This window comes from Pseudopipra pipra, chromosome 21 (assembly GCF_036250125.1).
Source record: "Pseudopipra pipra isolate bDixPip1 chromosome 21, bDixPip1.hap1, whole genome shotgun sequence".
Lineage (NCBI taxonomy): Eukaryota > Metazoa > Chordata > Aves > Passeriformes > Pipridae > Pseudopipra > Pseudopipra pipra.
Window position 1 is genome coordinate 2,853,924 of NC_087569.1, and position 18,971 is coordinate 2,872,894.

Consider the following 18,971-nt stretch of genomic DNA (forward strand, 5'->3'; position numbering starts at 1 on the left):
CAGAGCCCTGGACCTATTCTCCTCCAAAACAATCTTTCTCCTCCCTGTTTTTCCACACCCTTCGCTTTCTTCTCAGCTCCCGTCACATTCCTGATCGGGCTTAACTGAGCTACCTGGAGCATTCCCTGCCAGACCCCTGAGCTCCCTGGAGCATTCCCTGCCAGACCCCTGAGCTCCCTGGAGCATTCCCTGCCAGACCCCTGAGCTACCTGGAGCATTCCCTGCCAGACCCCTGAGCTCCCTGGAGCATTCCCTGCCAGACCCCTGAGCTCCCTGGAGCATTCCCTGCCAGACCCCTGAGCTCCCTGGAGCGTTCCCTGCCAGACCCCTGAGCTCCCTGGAGTGTTCCCTGCCAGACCCCTGAGCTCCCTGGAGCATTCCCTGCCAGACCCCTGAGCTCCCTGGAGCGTTCCCTGCCAGCCCCCCTCGTGTCCTGCCAGCACAGTGGGGTGTGAGGTGGCAGAGGAGGTACCAGGTGACCTTTAGAGTGAAGCCAGGAGGGAGAGAAACAGCCGGGAGAGTTCCTTCAGCCACGGTGTGATGGGGAGGGGGGAATGGCCATCCCAGTCTCCTCCCCACCTTGGCTTTGGAGCAGCACCACTGGGATCTGGCAGCTGCACTAGCTACAGGGCATCTGTCACCCAAGGACTGGGGAGCTGGGACCAAAGGATGGGAATGGCAGAAAAGGCTGGGAAGGGGAAAATCTCCCCCAGAGCTGTCTGGGTGGGCTGGAGGGCACTGGGATGAGCAGACCCCAAATCCAGGGGCTGCCACCAGAAACAACCAAGGAGCAGCTGTGGGAACTCTTGCCCAGCCTCGTTGGGGACCACATTACCACTGTACTTCAAGGATGACAAGAGGGAGCATTCCTGGAGTCCTGATCTCTTGATTTCAGGAGCTGAAATCCTGGGTAGGAGCCCCAGACTGCTCCAGGGAAGCTCTCCAAGATGATTTTTCTCTTTTCATGGAAACTGCATCTTCCAGGATGTACCTGAGGCTCCTCCCAGGCTTCTCCTGGAGTCTTTTCACATCTCCTCTAAGCAGGTATCTCAGGTACCATCTCCCAGAGTCTTTTCATCTCTGATTTAGGCACTGGATATCCTGGGTCGCAGTCTCAGGCTCCTCCAAGGAAGTTACCTGAAATGATTTTTCTCTTTTCATGGAAACTGCATCTTCCAGGATGTACCTGAGACTCCTCCCAGGCATCTCTTGAGTCTTTTCACATCTCCTCTGGGGAGCTGAGATCCCAGGTCGCAGCCCCAGGCTCCTCCAAGGCACGTACCTGAGGGGATCTTTCTCATTTGAAGGACAATGTATGTGCTGGGATCCACCTGAGCCCCTTCTCAAGCATTCCCTGGAGTCTCGATCTCTGATTTTAAGGATTGAGACCCCAGGTAGCAGCCTCAGACTGCTCCAGGGAAGCTTCCCAAGATGTTTTTGCTGTTTTGGTGGTAGCTCTCTAGTCTGGGATCCACTTGAGACTCCTCAAGTATCTGTTTGGAGGGGGCAGAGGATGGAGCAGGCTCTGCTCGGGGGGCCCAGCAATGGCACAGGAGGAACGGGCAGGAACTGATGCCCAGGAAGCTCCAGCTGGACAGGAGGAAGAACTTCTTCCCTGGGCAGTGACCCAGCTCTGAACAGGCTGCCCAGAGAGGGGCTGGAGTCTCCTCCCTGGGGAGATTCCAGAGCCCTCTGGACACAATCCTGTGCCCTGTGCTCTGGGCTGGCCCTGCCTGAGCAGGGAGGTGGCACCAGATGCCCCACTGCAGATGCTTCCACCCTGACCCATCCTGGGATTCCGTGGGGTAAAGGGAATTGCAGACATTCAGCACACACTCAGTGGCAATGCTGAGGTCCAGAAATGGGAGTGTCACCTCCTTCTCCCTGCCCCAGGTCCATTGGCTTTGCTTTCTCCTTGCTCCAGTGCTGGCACTGAAAGTTGGGAGCAGCAGGACAGCTGGGATGCAGCTCTGAGCTTAGATATTTTATATAAATATTATTAATAGTAGCACTGCAGGAAAGACTGCAAAACCCAATAGCAGAGCTGTGTGGTGGGAGTAGAGGGAGAAAGGAAACATATTTCAGGGTTTTCCCACAGGTTTTCCTGGATGTGGGACGCAAATGTTGTTGGAATGAATCTGCTCCTGGTTGGACTGCTCGGGATGGCACAGCTGCATCCAGACATGCTGGTGGGCCAGCGGTGCTACATCTCAGGATACAGAGATTGTCAGGGGGATTTCAAACCCTTTCTTAGAGATTTCTGCATTGTTGGTTGGGGTTTTTTTGGTCTGTATTATTTTACTGAATGTAAAGGACATTGAAGGGTTTTGGGAAGAAGGTGGGGCTGATCCAGAGCAGGGCTGGCTGCCCAAGGAATGATGCTTCTTCAGAGGGCTGGAAAACACAAACCTGTGCACTTGGTTCCTCAAGCTCAGTGCTGATTGCAGATTACTTGCTCCTGAGGAACATGTCCTGTCCAGTTTGCAAAAGTGGTGCTTTATGATCCCTGGGATTTCCTTTTATGAGCGTTGCCGTGGCATCTGCAGGCTGGTTGCAGCCAGGGCTTGCTGCAAGCAGAAGAGGATTTGGAAAATATCAAATAATAGGTGGGTGGATGTCTCTGCCCAGGTCTGTGGTCAGTGGATGGAGGATTTCTCCATCCTGAGCAACTCTGGAGGATGCACAGGGAGGTTTTGAGCAGCGGGAGGGAAGGATGTGGTTTTGGGTGGATGATGGGGCTGGGGAAGGACACAGGGGACAGGGAGGGAGGCAGGGGAGGGCCTGTGGGGCAGGTGGGTTGGGAAGTGATGAGCAGGATGTTTGGCTCTGTGGAAGAAGATCAGTGGGGTAAGGAGAGCAAGGTCTCAGCAGAGGTGGGGCAACCCTGGATGTACGGACAGACTGGGAATGAGAGGCTGGAAAGCAGTGCCAAGAAACGGCCCCGAGGGTCCTGGTGGTGCCAGCTGGCCCTGAGTCAGCAGTGCCCTGGCAGCCAGGAGGGCCAACCCTGTCCTGGGGGCACCAGGGAGGGGATTGTCCCGCTCTGCTCTGCCCTGGGGCGGCCTCACCTCAACATTGGGGCAGTTTGGGGGGACACAATGTAGGGAAGGGATTGAGCCATTGGAGAGTGTCCAAAGGAGGGACACGGAGATGGGGAAGGGCCTTGATTTGAAGGTGCGTGAGGACACTGAGGGCACTTGGTGTGTTCAGCTGGAGAAGAGGAGACTGAGGGGAGACCTCAGTGCAGTTCCACCTTCCTGGGCAGGGGCAGAGGAGGGGCAGGGACTGAGCTCTGCTCTGGGGGACCAGGGACAGCAGCCAGGGAATGGCTGGAGCTGTGTCAGGGCAGGCTCAGGTTAGATCTCAGGCAAAGGTTCTTCCCCCAGAGGCTGGTTGGGCACTGCCCAGGCTCCCCAGGGCAGTGGGCACAGCCCCAAGGCTGCCAGAGCTCAGGGAGGGTTTGGCTGATCCTCTGGGGCACAGGGGGTGACTCTTGGGGCTGGGCCTGTGCAGGGCTGAGGGTTGGACTCCAGGATCCTTGGGGGTCCCTCCCAGCTCAGCACATCCTGGGATTCTGTGACTCTTGGGTGCAAACAGGAGTGAAGCCATTTTAGGTGCACGGTGCAGGAGCTGGAGGCTGGTCCTGAACCTCCCGTTGTGCTGGCAGGGCAGGGGCTGGTGTGTGTTGTTGGAGTTGCACACACAGAACTCTCCTGGGCCTGCAGCCTGTACAGACAGGCCTGTGCTCCTCAAAGACGGGGATCGGATTCTTGCCCTCCGGGGGTTTCCAGCCAGCTCGAACTTCAGAGGAGCCCTTTCTTTCTCCTGCTGTTCACGCCCTGCAAAGAATTTTCTATCAACAAAAGAAATTGTTTTATAATCAACTCGATGTTCATCCCCAGTCCTGGGGTATGAAAGGGGTTTTGAAGGACCAGAGAAATGGAGCCTGGACGTTGTGGGAGCAGGGGACAGCAGCCAGTGGAGCAGACCTGCTGGGATGGGGCAGATGAATTTTGGGGGCACTCCAGAGCCAGTGAATCCCTTGGTGCAGCTCTAGGTCGGACAAAATGCCAGCAAAGGAATAAACCCTGGAAAGAAAGGGTTGGGGGATCGCCAGTACGTGCCTGTACTGAGAATCTTGTTACTTCTGCAGCTTCTGTGACTGGATTTAAAGTCTCTCCTGGGTGCTCTATCACCAGAAGATCCTTGAAATGATGGGTTGCAGCTTGGGCTGTACCTCAGAGCCAGTAGTGTCAGACTCAGGAGGATTTTGTTTTCACACTGTTGGTCATTCCAGGGAAAAACCAGTCCAGTTAAACCCTACCTGGTGGTACCCATGTTGTGAGTCTTCTCTGCAGAGGTGGAGGAGTGGGATGTCGTGGGAGCCTGGGGGAGCCTCATCAGCACCAAGTTCAAGAGCTGCAGGACAACCTGGGGGAGGAAGGAAGTTTTCTCCCTGAGGAAGACACGGACTGTGGGGTTTGCAGAACTGCAGCACACAGGTGTGGGTGACAACAGATTTCTGTTTGTCCCTGCCAGTGGAGGTACTGGAGAGGGCCCCTGGCACACAGCTGGCCTTGCAGCTGGGAAGGGCAGATGTCATTCCCGTCCTCAGGAGTGTGGAACACATGTGGTGGGTGGGCAGGCTCCAAAACACAGCTGCCACCAGCATCTCCTGGAGCAGTTGCCCATCTGCCATCACTTACAAGTGGTTTATGGTGGGAGATTGAGAACTTGCCATTTTTATCTCAGAAGGTTCCCTGCAGTCTCCTCTGGAGTGATGGGAATATCAAATATTTCCAAATCCCTATTTCCACTATTTCTGTGCAGGTTATGGTCTCGTTGGGAGCCCAGGTCTCATAGTCCTACCACGAAGCCAGGAACTTCTCTGTCCTTCCAGGCTGTGATTACGTGTATGTTTTCAGCCTCTTAACCCAAAACTTCCTCAAAGCTCAGGAAAAGCTGGAGCTCAGAGAGCTGCAGCTTAAGGTTGCTGAGGAACATCATCAGAGGAAGGGCCTCCAGGTGGAGGCACAGCCCCCACTCTCAGGACACATGGAATTGGGGGATTGGCAACCTCAGGCTGGGCAGGAGAACTGTTTTGAGTTATCTGACCGTGCTTGAGGCTTTGGGAAAGCAGTTGTTGTGTCCCTTTGCAGTCCGAGTGCCCCTGCCTGCATCTGCAGTTGTGGATTCAGTATTTTTTAGGGAAAGATGGAAGTGTGGGCTGGCTCAGGAGCTGGATTTGGTTACCTGACTGGTTTTCTTGGCTTCCATGAGTATGTCCAGAAGCTGGTGAGTTTGGAAAGGAATATTTTTGTGCTTATGAAAGGCGGTTTTTAAATGTCAAACTTGAAAGTACTTTTTCTTAGTAAGAAAAAAATCCCCACCAAGCCATCCTGAGCATCTGGGCTGAATCCATGGCATCTTCTGGAAGGTTTTTAGGGCTTATCTCCCAGCCAGGAGCACACACTGACCAACGCACCACAGCCTTTAAGCTGTTCATATCCAAATTGTTTGGTTCCTTAACTTTAAAACGACCACATCCACATATTGGGAGGGACTGCCACATCCCAGGGCTCTGGAAGTGTCCTTTGGCACTTGATTTACAAGAGCTAAATTGCAGTGGGGGCAGTGGCCAGCTGGCTACCGAGCAGGAAGCTGAATGACAACGAGAATAAATAGTGTTCCATGGAGCTGGAGTGTCTGACAGCACTGGGAGCCGTGAGGATGGATCAGCCTCCAGGATATTCCCCACGGAGAGGGCTCTCGGTGCTTGCTGCCAGCGCTGATGGCCGTGGGAGCAAATAGGACATGGATTCATCCCCCCTCCCTGCAGGCAGCAGGAGCAGGAGCGGTGTGCTGTCCACTGAGCCTTGCTGGGGAGGAAGGAATGATTGATACAGCTGTAGAGAATCGGAGTCTTTCAGGTTTCCAAAGAATGAGAAGCAGCCATCCCTGGACAGATCTCTGGGAGAAGCGGCAGTGTTTGGGAATTCCCCGGCTCCCGGTAGCGGGAGTGATTGATGGGAGCTGGGAGATCCTGGGGTTGGTGAGTGAGGAGCAGCGTTTGGGGCTGTCAGGCTGCCCACGCTGCCAGGGGAGCTGTGATGAGCAGCGCTGTCATCTCGGCTGTGCCCGAGAGCGGCTCCAGGGACACGGGACTGGACCAGGGAGGAGGGGAGAGCTCCGGCCAGGAGGAGCGGGAAGGAGGGGCTGTGCCACTCTTCATCTCAATTGCATTCAGCAAGGAAGGTCACTGCCAGCCTATTTTTTAGGGGTAGAGGAGGATTTGAATGCTCCTCCAGGAAAATGCCACCCCCACTATCCCACAGCAGTTTCACGGGATCCCAGAACGTGCTGAGCTGGAAGGGACCCCCAAGGATCCTGGAGTCCAACCCTCAGCCCTGCACAGGCCCAGCCCCAAGAGTCACCCCCTGTGCCCCAGAGGATCAGCCAAACCCTCCCTGAGCTCTGGCAGCCTTGGGGCTGTGCCCACTGCCCTGGGGAGCCTGGGCAGTGCCCAACCAGCCTCTGGGGGAAGAACCTTTGCCTGAGATCCAACCTGAGCCTGCCCTGACACAGCTCCAGCCATTCCCTGGGTGCTGTCCCTGGTCCCCCCAGAGCAGAGCTCAGTCCCTGCCCCTCCTCTGCCCCTGCCCAGGAAGGTGGAACTGCAGTGAGGTCTCCCCTCAGTCTCCTCTTCTCCAGCTGAACACACCAGGTTTGTCCAAGTTGACCTCAGTAGTTTCCTGCCAAAAATACCTGCGAACAATAATGACTTGTTAATGATTTATCCCTGTGCTCCCAAGTGCTGCACTGATTCCGAATACCACAGGAACCATCGAGCCCGTGCTCTGCAGGCTCTGAGGTTTTGGCCACAATGGCTTTTTGTCCTTCCCCAGTGATGGGGGTGGTGGTTGTGTGAGGGAACCAAGGGTTTGGGGCACTGGGCAGCATAAATGCACGTTGTTCAGTGTAACTTTAGGGAATATTGGTGAGAAAATCAACTGGATTGGACCAAGGGAGAAATCATCTGAGCTGCAATGAAGGATTGGACCATGCAGGGTTTGCAGAAAGTCATGAGCAGACACTTCAACAGGTTCCCCATGGTAACATTGATGCCAGCAAGGCACAGCTCACCAAGAGTTTGGTTTCTGCAAAAGAGAGCTGCAAATCCACATTGTGTGGACCAGGCATGGCTCTGGAAATGGGAAGTGGGAGAACAAGCTCTCTCCTTCCTTGGAAGATGGGCACCTGCTGTTTTCCCAGGCCATCAGAGCAGAAATGTGGAGCACAGAGGGATGAGGTACAACATCAAAAGCCTGTTCCCTTTGCTTCTAGCATGGCTGGGTAGTAAATAAAGCCTCCATCAGCCATCCTGCCTCAGTGAGCAGGAATACAGGAGATACAGGGGGAGAACCTGTGATAGCAACAACCACCTCCACCCTTCAGGACCAGGAGAAAAGGCAGTGGAGCCTAAACCAGAGCCTGCATGAGTCAACTCGAGGTGTTCATGGCTGATTTTACACATCGTGGTGTGGTTTGGTCACGGAGCAGCCACATCAGAAGCTCTAGGCAGTGCTGGACTCTCTTTTCCAGTGGTCCTTCTCTGGCAGGGATCAGTGTCACTGTTAAAAAAAGCAGAACAGAACCAGAATTGGCAGGTGCTGGGCTGTGGCTCTGTCCATCATGTCTCCTCATCTGCAGTAACCAGGGATGAGAGAGGGAGACTTCCCTCCTGTAGGCAGGACTTTCTCCTTTCTGAATGTCTTTTAGTCTTAGCTACTGTGGCTCCAAGTGTCCTCATTATCCCTCATTATCCCAGCACTCATCCTTCTCTTGGATGTCTGTCCCCTCTCAAGGAGACAAGGGTTGAAGAGGGCTGGATCCTCCAGTGGAGGTGATGTCCCAGCTCACCTACTTTCACTGCCTCAAATGGGCTGTGAGCAGCTCCTTTCATGTTCCTTGGAGTGAAAAACCTGGTAGAGCTCAGTCAGTCTGTACCATTTCAAAGGAAAGTTTGGTCAAGTTATCGGTGGCCTTGAATCAAGACAGTGGGTAGAGCATCTTCTGCTGAATCACATTCTGTTGAGCAGGGAGGTTATTTCACTTCCTGCCCTCTTTGTCCTTGATCCTGTGTGTTCACAGCTCTGTCCTGCTCTGGACAGGCAGCAGAGGTGCCTGAAAATGGAAATTTCTCCGCCTTTTTGGCCTCAGCCTCTTTAGTCCTGGGCCAAGAGCTGTGTCATCCTTGTTCCTAAGAGCTTCCACGTGGAGACATGCCTTGGTGATGAACACTGGAGTCTTCAGAGGCTCCCAACAGGCTGAAAACAAGGGAAGAGTTTTATGCTTACCTGCTTAAAGCTCCTTCCAGCGTGCCAGCCCAGCTCTTTGAACATCTGTGATACCTTGGAGCAGCCTGGTCCTGTGGAAGGTGCCCCTGCCCACGGCAAGGGGCTGGAACAAGATGAGTTTTAAGGTCCCTTCCAACCCAAAACATTCTGGCATTCTATGGTCTTCAGTGCTTGGACTCCCCAGGATGCAGCAAGGAGGGTAATGATTAAAGGGGCATCTGAGATAATAGAGTTCACTCTTGGAAGTCTCCTGCAAAATTATCTTCAGGCAAAAAAAAAATAGTTATTGATTTGTTTTAAATCCTTTGTGGAGGTCACTTGCAGGGAATGTCCTGGAAGAAGTATGAATGTGCAAAAAGGGAACAAGGTATGTCTCTGAAATCCTTCAGGCTGTTCATCACCCTGCTCTGGGTGCATCCTCCAGATCAGGAACTACAGCAATGCTGGGGAGGTATCCAGGTGGAAGACCAAGTGGAGGACCACTCTTTGAGTGGTCACAGCTGGCTTGTGAGGGTCAGAAGAATCCCAGAATGGATTGGAAGGGACCACAGTGGGGCATCTGGTCCCACCGCCCTGCTAAGACAGAGCCAGCACAGGGCACAGGGCACAGGATTTTGTCCAGAGGGGTCTGGAATCTCCCCAGTGAGGAGACTCCAGCCCCTCCCTGGGCAGCCTGTTCAGAGCTGGGTCACTGCACAGGGAAGAAGTTCTTCCTCATTCCAGGAGGAACTTCCTGGGCATCAGTGTCTGCCCAGGTCACAGGGTCACATCAATTTTGGGTTGACCCCGTGTGCCAGTGCTGAAATTCTTGTTCCTGCTCAGCATGTGAAGACACCAGGGAAAGAAATTTTCAAACAATTCCACCTTCGCTGTTCAAACTGGTGCAACCACGTGTGCCCACGTGTTGTGTGGCCTCAAGAGGAGCACGTGCCCATTGGAAGGGGGAGGCTGGAAGTGAGGCAGGACCCAGGCACCCCATCCTTAGTGCCTCCTGCAGCAGCCGAGGAGCTCAGCATCCCCAGGAGCCCAGAGCCACATTCTCAGCATTCCTGCAGCTCCTTAGATGTCAGTGATGTCATCGATAGCAGCCAGGGAATTGCAGATCCCAGAGGGCCTGAACTCATGTCTTAGCAAGTAAGCGTAGGAGGAACCAATTTCTGCAGTGTACTGCACTGTACCAGCAAGTTTTATTGAGTCAAATCACAGCAAATATATTTGCATCTACATTTCTGTCTCCTGGCAATGCTACAACATCCAACAAGTGGGACACTCGTGTCTTCTACCAGCCACTCTCTCACCCCTATTAAAGGAAACGACATCTGAGCCATAAAACAACGGGAGGCCAGTACAGTGTGGGATTGAAAAGCAAGTAGTTTATTCCTTTAGCTGTTCAGTCTTTTGCCCTGGTGCCCAGGACCTGCTGACATCCAGCATATTTCAAGAACTGGCACCATATGAAGGCATCAGCCCTTCTCTGGAAAGCATCCTGTGGAAACTCCATCTCTTGAGAGCCCGTGGAAGAGATGCTTTTGAGATTTTTTTTGTGGAGGACAAAATGGCTCATTTTAGGAACACAGGATCAAAATTGTAATGTAAATTTTCGTACTTTTGTCACGTGGCTTTTTGTACCAGGAGCTTTGGGATGATGGCACCCTAGCAGTCTGCAGGCTCCTGGTGGGCATGGGATGCATCAGTTCCTGCTGCTGGCATAGCTGGAATGGGCTGAAGCAGAGGTTTTTAACAACGTTTTGGTGATACCACCTTAGCACTGTCTGCAGATGGTCTAGTGAACAGTATCAAATAGCATTTTACAGCCTAAAATTCAGTGGTGAGGGGGACTGATGGGCCATGAGATACGTTTCTGTCTGAAATGGAGATGTTAATTTTTTTTTTTTCTAGTTGTACTTAGGAAGTTGCCTCTGACGGAGCCTTCCAGGGGCAGAGCACGGCACAGAGCTCACCCTCTGCTCTGGCTGAGCCTACCCAGGTTGCTGTGGGTGCAGGACCGTGGGTAGGACGGACCCTCCTGCGCGGCTGCGGAATTTCCTGCTCGGAAGCAGTTTGCTGTGTAGCCTCAGTGCTGCTTGAATGTGGCTCTGTGTTACTCAGCTGTAATTAGAGCAGCTTGCCAGTTCTTGATTTCATCCCTTCGTTTCAGCGGGATTTCCAGACCTGGTGCAATTTGCCCCAGAGAGCTGGGGCTTGTTTCCCAACCCAAATCTAGCCAGGCCTTATAGCTACACCTGCATTTTTCCAGCTACAAATAACAATGGAAGTGATTTTATCTAATCTCCCACCACCTGGTTTGTTCTTGTCCGCACTCTGAGGCACGAGGGTATTGAAAATGCTTTTGACAAGGAGTAGTTTTAAAAAGCTGTGTAACCACCAGCATTAACACAACCGCCGCGTGTGAAGAGCGAGGCACGGACGGCGGCGACCTCGTGCAGGGAGGGAAACCCGGACAGGCAGAGCTTGTGGGTTGTGGGGTGTCCTCGAGTAAAGCCTGGAAGGCAGCTCGGCAAAGCCCGGGTGATGTCCCGCAGGGAAGAGCCCACCTGGACGCACCCACGAGGGGCTTCGGGGACCGCTCGGGTGCCGCCGCGTCTCTACGTGACTTGGCACCCGGACCCCGGGACACCTCGCCAGGGCAGGTCTGTGACTTTCTAGCTTGGGTTTCACGACGGAGCGCCCAAGGCCCCTCCTCTGCGCCGGCATTTCGGCGCTGCGCTTTGGAAGGACTCCAGGCCAGCAGTGAAGGGCTCTTTGATAATATCTGACGGGCGGGTAAGAATTTTGGGCAGCAGCCAAGGTACACATTGCCTGTAATCGTTAACTCGGTCTGTAAACAGTTCAAACGGCACTGAAGAGGCCGTCAGTTATTACAGGAGGGGAAAGCCTTTCATGTGCCCGCGCAGCAGCCGGAGCCGCCGATCCCCGGCCCCTGCCGAGCGGCCGCGGGTCCGCGGGCCCTGCCGGGCCTGCAGCGAGCGCTGACCTTCAAACCCTGGGCGCTGCAGCGGCAACGACAGCGCTGCCTTCCTTTTGTTCTGCACCTGGCTCGGGCGGTGCAGCCCGGGGGTGTGCGGGGGGAAGGGATCAGCCACCGCTCCCCCGGGGCGCCGCGCCAGCCGGGGAGGTTCGGCAGAGCTCCCTCCTCCATCCCGAGCCCACCTCCTGCCTGTGGCTTTGCCCTGGCTCCCTCCTCCATCCTGAGCCCACCTCCTGCCTGTGGCTTTGCCCTGGGCTCCCTCCTCCATCCCGAGCCCATCTCCTGCCTGTGGCTTTGCCCTGGCTCCCTCCTCCATCCTGAGCCCACCTCCTGCCTGTGGCTTTGCCCCGGGCTCCCTCCTCCATCCTGAGCCCACCTCCTGCCTGTGACTTTGCCCCAGGCTCCCTCCTCCAAGCCCATCTCCCTCCTGCAGCTTTTTCCTGGTGAGCACAGCTCCATGTGCAATCCTAACAAGTGTTTCACTCATGACCAGGTAAAGCTTCCCTGGACCATTGCTGGTTTCTCCAGAAAAAGCCACAATGGGAGTTTAGGTCCATGTCAGGGCCCTGCAATCTCCAGGCACTCATGGAGCTAACACTGCTGCTGAGATTCACCTTCAGGACAGTTCTGGAGAATTCCTTAGCCCACATGAACCTCTGCAGAGCCCTCTGCTCTCCTTCCAGGAGCAGTTCAGCCCTCCTGGAGATGTGTGATGCTTCAGAAGATGTTGTGGCCTAATTTGTCCTCAGAAGAATTCCCTTGTCAGTCTTTGCTCTTCTAGATCTTCTTTCTCCTTTCTAGATGAGCAGGAATGCTCTTTCTGGCATCTACTTTCGAGGCTTTAGCTTTGAAACCTGTTGTGATTGAGGAAAAATACCCCAATGGTCTGGGTTTGGGTGAGTCTTTGTGTCTGGCCCGTCACTGCAAAGCTGCTTTCAGGGTCAGAGCTGTCTCCTGCTTGATAGAAGAGTTGTGGAAGTCCTCCTGTGTCTGTACCACCCCCGAGCTGGTGCCAGGGGACAGGAGAGCTTTGTGCTTGGAGTGGTTGGAGGGATGCATTGGGCTTGCTGGGCTGTCTGTACAGCTTGGACTTTACCAGTGTTCTGAGGGTTGCTGAGGAACAAGACTTAGTGTGAGTGCTGTGGAGCAGCTGTAACCTCCAAACTGCTGTCAGCACAGAGCAGAGGGTCACGTGTAAGAGGGTCAGTGCCACTCAGTGGCAGCATCTCCCAGAGTGGGGACAGGCTGAGTCCTCTGAGGTGTGTGAGGTGAACAGGTCAGCATGGCTTGGATGCTCTCCATGGATTTCGAGTCCAGACTGCCTGCAGTGTGCTCAGAGGCAGAGGAGTGTGAGCTGTTCTCCCGTGACTTGGGCCAGCTTGCCTTTACTTTCATTTAGTGGTGTGAGTCAGGGCTGACCAGAGAGCCTCCCGTGCCTTTGATACTCCAAAATGGATGTGTGGACCAGACAGAGACGGTTTAACCAGACGTCGTGATGGAGCTTGGCCAAAGATTTTCCTGTGTGCCCGTACAACCCTCGTGGTGGCTGGGCCAGCAGGAGTGGCACCACTGCCCTTGTGTGGGACCTCTCTGCCCACAAGAGAGCAAACTTCACGGAGCTGAAGTGGGGTGGGTATCAGAGTTTCTCCAACCCCATGGCCATGCTTGTGCAAATACAATCACAGAATCATTCAGGTTGGAAAAGCCTTCCAAGACCATCGAGTCCACCCTGTGCCCCATCCCCACCTTGTCCCCCAGCCCAGAGCACTGAGTGCCACCTCCAGTCCTGCCTTGGACACCTCCAGGGATGGGGACTCCAAACCTCCCTGGGCAGCCCCTTCCAGTGCCTGACCACCCTTTCAGTGAAGAAATTCCTCCTGATGTCCAACCTGACCCTCCCCTGGCACAGCTTGAGGCCATTTCCCTCATCCTGTCCCTTATTCCCTGAGAGCAGAGCCCGACCCCCCCCCAGCTCCTCCCTCCTGTTGCAGAGAGCGACAGAAAAGATCCAGACTTCACCTAAACCATCTAACCCTGCACATCCCTCTTGGGTTCAGCACTTCTCTTTGTTGCTCACTGGCTTAGTAATGAAAAGGAGGCAGAAACACAGTCACTGATTGATTAGGGACTGATTTGTTGTATCAAACCCTCGGGCACTGCTGACCCTTGAGACAGGCCAAAGGTGGTGAAGCTCATGAGCACATGTAAGGGCACAGGCACAGGAGTATTGCACTGGCACCCTGTAGGTCCTTTGTCTCCTCTCCCGCCTCTGGCCACTCCTTCAGGGGACTCGGATGGTTGCCTGAGCTGTTTGCACGTTGAGATAGGACCTGAGTCTCTCTAAGAATAATGCATTTGTTATCAGTGAACGTGTTTGTCTGTGACTCACATGTGGGTAAGGTGTGTTTGCTCTTATAACAGCTCTTGAAACTTCATGTAGGTACATTAAAAAGCCCCATATCCTGATCCCCAAGCTTCATGCCCAGGAGTCATGGAAGTGGCAATTTGTCCTCGGGCCCCTTGAAACATTCTGCCATTCTCTTCCAAACAGCCATTTCCATCTTTTTCACGGTTAACATCCACTTCATCTCCCTGCCTTGTCCCTCCTCATCCTCCCATGTCCCTCCAGCAGTGTCCCAGAGCACTTTTCAGCTCTGGCCCCCTGGCAGCATCTCCCATACCTGTGATAGTGTCCTGTCATTCCTGCTGCTGTGTCTGGGGGTAGAGAGGATTGATCTTGGTGTCAGAGGGGCTTTGTTCAGCTCACAGAGATGGAGAGTTAAGATAAACTGGGAAGAGCCTCTCTTTTCCAGGAATAAAGGCATTCACACAGCGTGAATCACAGAATCATTGAGGTTGGAAAAGCCCTCCAAGACCATGGAGTCCACCCTGTTTCCAATCCCCACCTTGTCCCCCAGCCCAGAGCACTGAGTGCCACCTCCAGTCCTGCCTTGGACACCTCCAGGGCTGGGGACTCCAAACCTCCCTGGGCAGCCCCTTCCAGTGCCTGACCACTGCAGAAATTCCTCCTGATGTCCAATCTGACCCTCCCCTGGCACAGCTTGAGGCCATTTCCCCTTGTCCTGTCCCTTGTTCCCTGGGAGCAGAGCCCAACCCCTCTGGCTCCCCCCTCCTGTCAGGCTGAGATCTGGGGAAGACCAAGGGAAGAGGATCTGATGACTGGGGTGTCCCTGTGGCTCTGTGAACCATCAGCCTCCTCTTCCAAAGCCCTGTTAGTTCTTCCCTTCTCTTCATTATCCTGGGGTTTTTACCTGGCTCTCTTTTTTTTGACTGGGAAGTCAGGATTATCAGTCTCCCATCCCCTGCATCGCTCTCAAATTCTGCAAATTCAGTTTGGTATTTGCTACCTGCATTTTTTCTGGGATTGTGGTCCATGTAGTGATGAGTTATCCCAATTTAGTCCAGGATTTTTCTTGAGCCCTTTGGTAAACACTCCCTTGTCCCGTTCTCTTCCTCTCTTTTCCATGCCAACCTTTTGGGCTGGTTATAACATTTTTCCTGCCACTTCAGATCAAACCAAATTTTGACTCATCCCCCATGAAGGAAGGGTGGGAAATGCTCTGAGTTCCCTTGCAGAGAAAACTGAGGACTTTCTCCGTGTCCTTTTTCAGCCCTTGTCCCCGAGGTCTCCTTGGTGAACAGAAAGGGGAACAGAAACATTTAAAGGGTTCTTTGGGGGAAAGAAAGCACAAATAATCTCTTTTCTATGGGCATGATTGATTCTGTGAGAATTAATAGGCTCAGACTGGAGCAAAACTGTCTCCAGTGAGGTGTTGGAACATACTTTGCAGTGTGGAGGAGAAGGAAGCCCTGGAGTGGGTGAGGAGTCTCCCTTTCTGGAGGTCTTGAAAACAGGTTGAGCAAGTGTCTCTCAGGAATGTTTTAGGTCTGGCTGATCCTGCCTTTGGGCAGCAAAGAGGGCGAGGTGACCTCTCGGGGTCATCTTTCTTTTTCTGCTGTTTTATACCTGAAGATCCCAAGTGGAGATCTGGCACCTCTCCATACCTGGTTCCCCAGGACCTCTCCTTGTGTTTCTGCTGCTCAGTGTAACCTGTGAGTGATTCTGGGACAGGCTGGTGTGAAGGCAGTGGGTCTGGTGGGAATAAAAGTGGGAAAGGTGGCAAGGAGAAGTTAGAAAAGGGAAAATCAGTATTTTAGGAGCGGTGGACAGAAAAGGTAGAAAATAGAGATGCCATAGGGTAAGGAAACAAGAAAACTAAAAGGTGGTAGCAAGAACATAGAGGTGGGGAGGAGCTCTGCACCCTGCTGAGGGGGTGACAGGAAGGATGTGGTGACAGAAAGAGATGGAGTGACAAAGCCAGGGGGTCACAGGCCTCATTCACAGTGTCTCAGAGGCAGGGCTGGGGCCAGAGCTGCAGGGCTGGATCAGCCAAGACCGAGTCCAAACCCTGCCAGCTAATCCTGACCTGCCACTGGGATCTCAGGAGCCTGTGCAGAGCCAGGCAGGGATCGTCCTGGGAGAGCAGTGCTGTGACTTCCACCAGGGAAGCCCCAGCTGCAGCAGCACTGTGGGGTCCAGCAGAATGCCCGTCTAGGTCCTTCTGCAGATCAGGAGTGGGATCAGGATTGGGATCAGGATGAGATCAGGACAGCAGTGGGATTTAGACAGCGTGCATGAGACCTCTTTAATTTTGGTTATGAACATACCCCCTCTCTCCAGTGACTGGATTTTGGCTGTCCCTTGTCTCCTAGATCAGATAAGCTTCTGTCAGGAGAGGTGGCCCCTTGGCTGTGGCAGTGGGTGCTGCAGAGGTCCCCAACCCACCATGGAGGGGGGGATGCTCTTCCTGCAAAACCCTTCCCTCCTGCAGTGCCTGAGCCCATCTGCAAACCCTGGGACCAGGAGGGAGAGAGGGATCCTGACTCTGCAGCCAGGGCCACCCATGGGGCACGAGTCCTCTGCATTGAGGAATCACTTAATATTTGTTTTTCCACATCATCCATAGATTTTTTTTTGAGTCTCCTCTTGTCCTGTGAGCACGATGTGCAGCCAGAATCTGTCACCCAGGGGTAGTGGAGTGCCAAGAAAATGCTGTTCAAGGATGGCCACAGTAAGAGCCAGGCCTTGCTGCTGGAGGAGTTGCACCAAATGGGAAGAGATGGTGGGAAGAGGGGTCTGGAGCAGAGACAAGTGGAATGTGGAGTGGATGGTGCCTGTGTCCCCCTGAGCTGCCCCTGGTCACCTTTGCAGGGTGCTCAGGAAGGCACCCAGGCTCAGGCTCCAGCAGGATCAGTGTCTGGTGAAGGATCCAGCACAGAATAACGAGGGGCCACTGCTCTGTCACAGCTCCATGCAGAGCTGCCCACGTGGGAAGGGTCTCAGCTGCAGGGATCAGCATTCCTCAGCAGGTCTTCTCCAGATTTATCACCTGGATTCCCCCCCAGAAGAGCCACCAGCATTTTATATCTGCTCTCCACGCTCATTTGGAGCTGCAGGAGCCTGGCTTCTTGCTCGTGTCTATCGTGTTATCATTGATCATGGAATCATGGAATGGTTTAGGTTGGAAGGGACCTTAAAGACCATCTTGTTCCAACTCCTGCCATGGGCAGGGACACCTTCCACTAGCCCAGGTTGCTCCAACCTGGCCTTGAACACTTCCAGGGCACTTGGATGCTGTGCTGGTGTTGGCGGGCACAGCGCCTGTCAGTGCTCCAGGGAAGCAGGGGGTTATTTGGGAGCCTTTCCTGGGCACTTCCAAGCCATAACGGATTGCATTTCTTCCCTGAAAACCTGGATTTCCAGAGTTTATGATGCTTGAGCTTGGTACAATTGCACTCTCTCTGGTGTCCTTGAGTCTGAAGTCACAGAATCCCAGAATGGTTTGGGTTGGAAGGGACCTTAAAGATCATCCAGTTCCACCTCATGCCAGGGACACCTTCCACTAGACCAGTTTTGACAAAAGGATAGGAACTTTTACTTTAAAATATTTTCATTTTCACTGAAATCCTTCACTTTCACTTTTGTTTTAAGCAGTTACAGAGGTGATTAGGAGTTGGATACAAACCCACAACCACAGACATTTGCACTAGACATTTGAACTAGCTGGTCTTTGAGGTCCCTTCCAGCCCAACCCATGCTGTGATTTTAGGATTTGATGATTTTTAACTTGCTTTTATGGCTTTGTAAGACCTGTTCTTGTTTTGATGCCCAAGACTTGGTGCTACCAAAGGCAGCACTGAACAGGCTGCCCAGGGAGGGGCTGGAGTGTCCCTCACAGGGGATATTCCAGACCCCTCTGGACACAATCCTGTGCCCTGTGCTCTGGGATGACCCTGCTGGAGCAGGGAGGTGGCACCAGTGACCCACTGGGGTCCCTTCCAACCTGACCCATTCTGCAACTCTGAGTGCAGTTTGGGATAGGAACTCCACCTTTCTCTGGGACATTTTGCTTGTGAACCAAAACTTGGCCAGTGACCTGGTTTTTGTGGCATTCAGAGCCTCGGTGGCTCAGGCAGGGCCATGGGATGTAGCAGGGTGGTGATGCCCAGTGCAGGGGGGTCCTACACCTCTGGGTGGGTCCAGAGGGTTTACAGGGTGGGCTTGAGCCCCAAGATCTGAGTCTCCTTTGCTTTTGTCCTGCAGTCCCACCCACTGTCCCTGTGCAACACCAGTGAGGATGAACACACCGAGTCAGGATTCATCACCATCGTCAAGCTGGAACAGCCAGACCGGGATCCCAACCCCTGCCTGTCCCTGGCTAACAAGGTGAGTCCCAAAATGCCCTGCATGGCACCAACCTGGGAAGTGAAACCTGTGGTGCAGCAAAGAGGAGGGTGAGAGGAGGCAGCAAGGTGGGAAAGAGCTGTTGGAAAGTAGAGAAAAGGACAAGGACAGAGCAGGGTCCTTGGCAGAAGGGGTCCTTTGGGAGAGACGCTGTGCCAGCCATCCCCAACACCCATCCTTCCATCTTTTGGACTGCCTGGCTTTGTAAAAGGTGTGAAATTCCCCCTTATCCCACCATCCCTTGGGCTTTACTTCCCAGCAGCCTCGTGCCCTTCCAGTTTTGCTTGATGGCCCGTGGAGAGATTTGTGTTTCTCTGTGTCCTCTGTCCTGTGGGAAGACACAGACACAGAAAACATCCTCTGTGCCTCTGTCTTCAAAAATAGTTCTCTAACACTTCACTGGATGAGGCACAAGAAGAATCAGGGCTGAGCAATGAGGCAAAAGCAGACCAGTGAACTAGTGGTGGGTCATAAGTCATGAACAGTTCGGGCCCCTGGGAGATCTCAGAGGTCTTTGAATTGGGTACCTCAGTGAAGCAGCAGTTCCTGTGCCAAAAGCTGAGCTCACTGATCCAATTCTCTGGTAATAAGGAAGTCAGGTAGGAACGAGGGTCATTTTAAGCCTTAAAATCTGTGTGTCTCTGATAAAGCTGCACCAATAAGGCAAACATTGGCTTTTCTTCTGATTGTCTCTGTACTGAATGTTGGACTATTTTCCACAAGCATTGTACAAACACGAAGACCCCCTTTTTGGCTTTGCCTGGATTGTATTCAGGGGTTGCCACCTGGTTACCTGCTCCATGCTGGGATTGATGTGGTGGGGATGGGGACAGGATCCTTTTCCATTCTCCCTGCGGCT

The 18,971-nt window shown here is 53.6% G+C and overlaps 1 protein-coding gene across 1 annotated transcript in view; it reads left to right on the forward strand.

Moving 5' to 3' along the window:
- Positions 1 to 18,971, forward strand: part of RNF43 (ring finger protein 43) — a 61,982-nt gene that overhangs the window by 24,084 nt on the left and 18,927 nt on the right. Inside the window, exon 2 of the mRNA XM_064677669.1 lies at positions 17,972 to 18,094. Coding sequence (XP_064533739.1) covers positions 17,972 to 18,094 — 123 coding nt within the window. The remainder of the gene's footprint in view (positions 1 to 17,971; positions 18,095 to 18,971) is intronic.